Source organism: Octopus bimaculoides, chromosome 2, assembly GCF_001194135.2.
Source record: "Octopus bimaculoides isolate UCB-OBI-ISO-001 chromosome 2, ASM119413v2, whole genome shotgun sequence".
NCBI lineage: Eukaryota > Metazoa > Mollusca > Cephalopoda > Octopoda > Octopodidae > Octopus > Octopus bimaculoides.
In genome coordinates, this window is record NC_068982.1 from 137,756,008 (window position 1) to 137,757,312 (window position 1,305).

A 1,305-nucleotide genomic window follows, 5' to 3' on the forward strand; every position below is an offset into this window, starting at 1 on the left:
GCAGTTGGGAAGCCCCATGTTAAGATCAAAGTACGTAGGTGAGTCGTTTATTTACTTTGGTTAAGATGAACAAGAATTAAATTATGTTAACTGAAAATTTCAAGAAATAAAATGGTAATACATTGTACCTGCAAAAGTTCTACATTGAACCACAAACATTGAACCAGACTTCATGGATTGTCTATGATATCAATTGAACACGAACTTAGCAATCAGCGTGATTATTCTGAACTGATCAATGATTTCGGGAAGGGAAAAGCGTGTTGTGTTTGTCTTTGAAAGTTGCCTGGATTATAAAAATGAGCTTTTATTCATATCTGGAAGTTTTACTTGTTGAAATTTGTAACGGACCTAAATAAATTTAGCAGGTTGTACTTTTAAAGATGTTCTTTAGGATAATGTGAAATATTGAATATCAGATAGAATAAAGTAATATATAGCCATGAATAAAAGGTGCGTAGATTATGAATTTTGATTGACGGAATGGGACCTCGGAGCAAAAAGTCACGCGATGGAACTGGATATAACTAATGTAAGAGAATTGTATTGACAAGGTAGAATATGAGTTATGAATAAAGAGCTATGACTAGAGAGAATCAAACTGTATGATGTGCTTTTTTTAATGGATTCTCTAAGACACGTTTTGTTTCTTTTACAGCGATTTGTAATGAAGACACAATATTAACTGACAATATATTTCTCATCTGGCCAATAACAAAAGTAGGAACTTTTGCAACGATTCCATGTCATGCGAATATAGCAACAAGATACTGGTTCGTTTGTATTGTTTTATTCTTTCTCTAATTTCAAAGTTTTCAGTGTCATCGTTTTTTTCCAAGAGATTTAGATGACAGAATTAACATCCATCAGTTCAAATCATTGAACACAACTATTTTACATTTACTTGGTATGTGACATAATTTTGCTTTGGTGTAACTACCAATGCTTGGTTTGTTATCAATGTTAGACAAAGCTTTAAAAGATTTGTAAAGATTCATGTGATTCCAGGATTCTCAAGCCTTTTAATAATAGCTTTCTTTTAGTACTTTTAGTAATTGTTACATACCTAAATAATAAACAGATTTCTCCATTATAGTATCGATAATGTCTATAACATAACAATAATTATTTATATAGTGTCAGTAACATAACAATAATTATTTATATAATGTTTATAACATAATGATAATTATTTATATAATGTCTATATAGAAACCACTAATTAGTTATGTAATATTTATGTCAAATGTTTCTAACTGTAAACTTTATTTCTTCCTGGTACTGTGGATTGTATTTTTTTTGGGG

At 29.9% G+C, this 1,305-nt stretch overlaps 1 protein-coding gene across 1 annotated transcript in view; it reads left to right on the plus strand.

Moving 5' to 3' along the window:
* The window catches only part of LOC106882527 (uncharacterized), a 100,415-nt gene that overhangs the window by 55,205 nt on the left and 43,905 nt on the right, over window positions 1–1,305 (plus strand). The window contains exon 26 of the mRNA XM_052965891.1: window positions 659–773. Coding sequence (XP_052821851.1) covers window positions 659–773 — 115 coding nt within the window. The remainder of the gene's footprint in view (window positions 1–658; window positions 774–1,305) is intronic.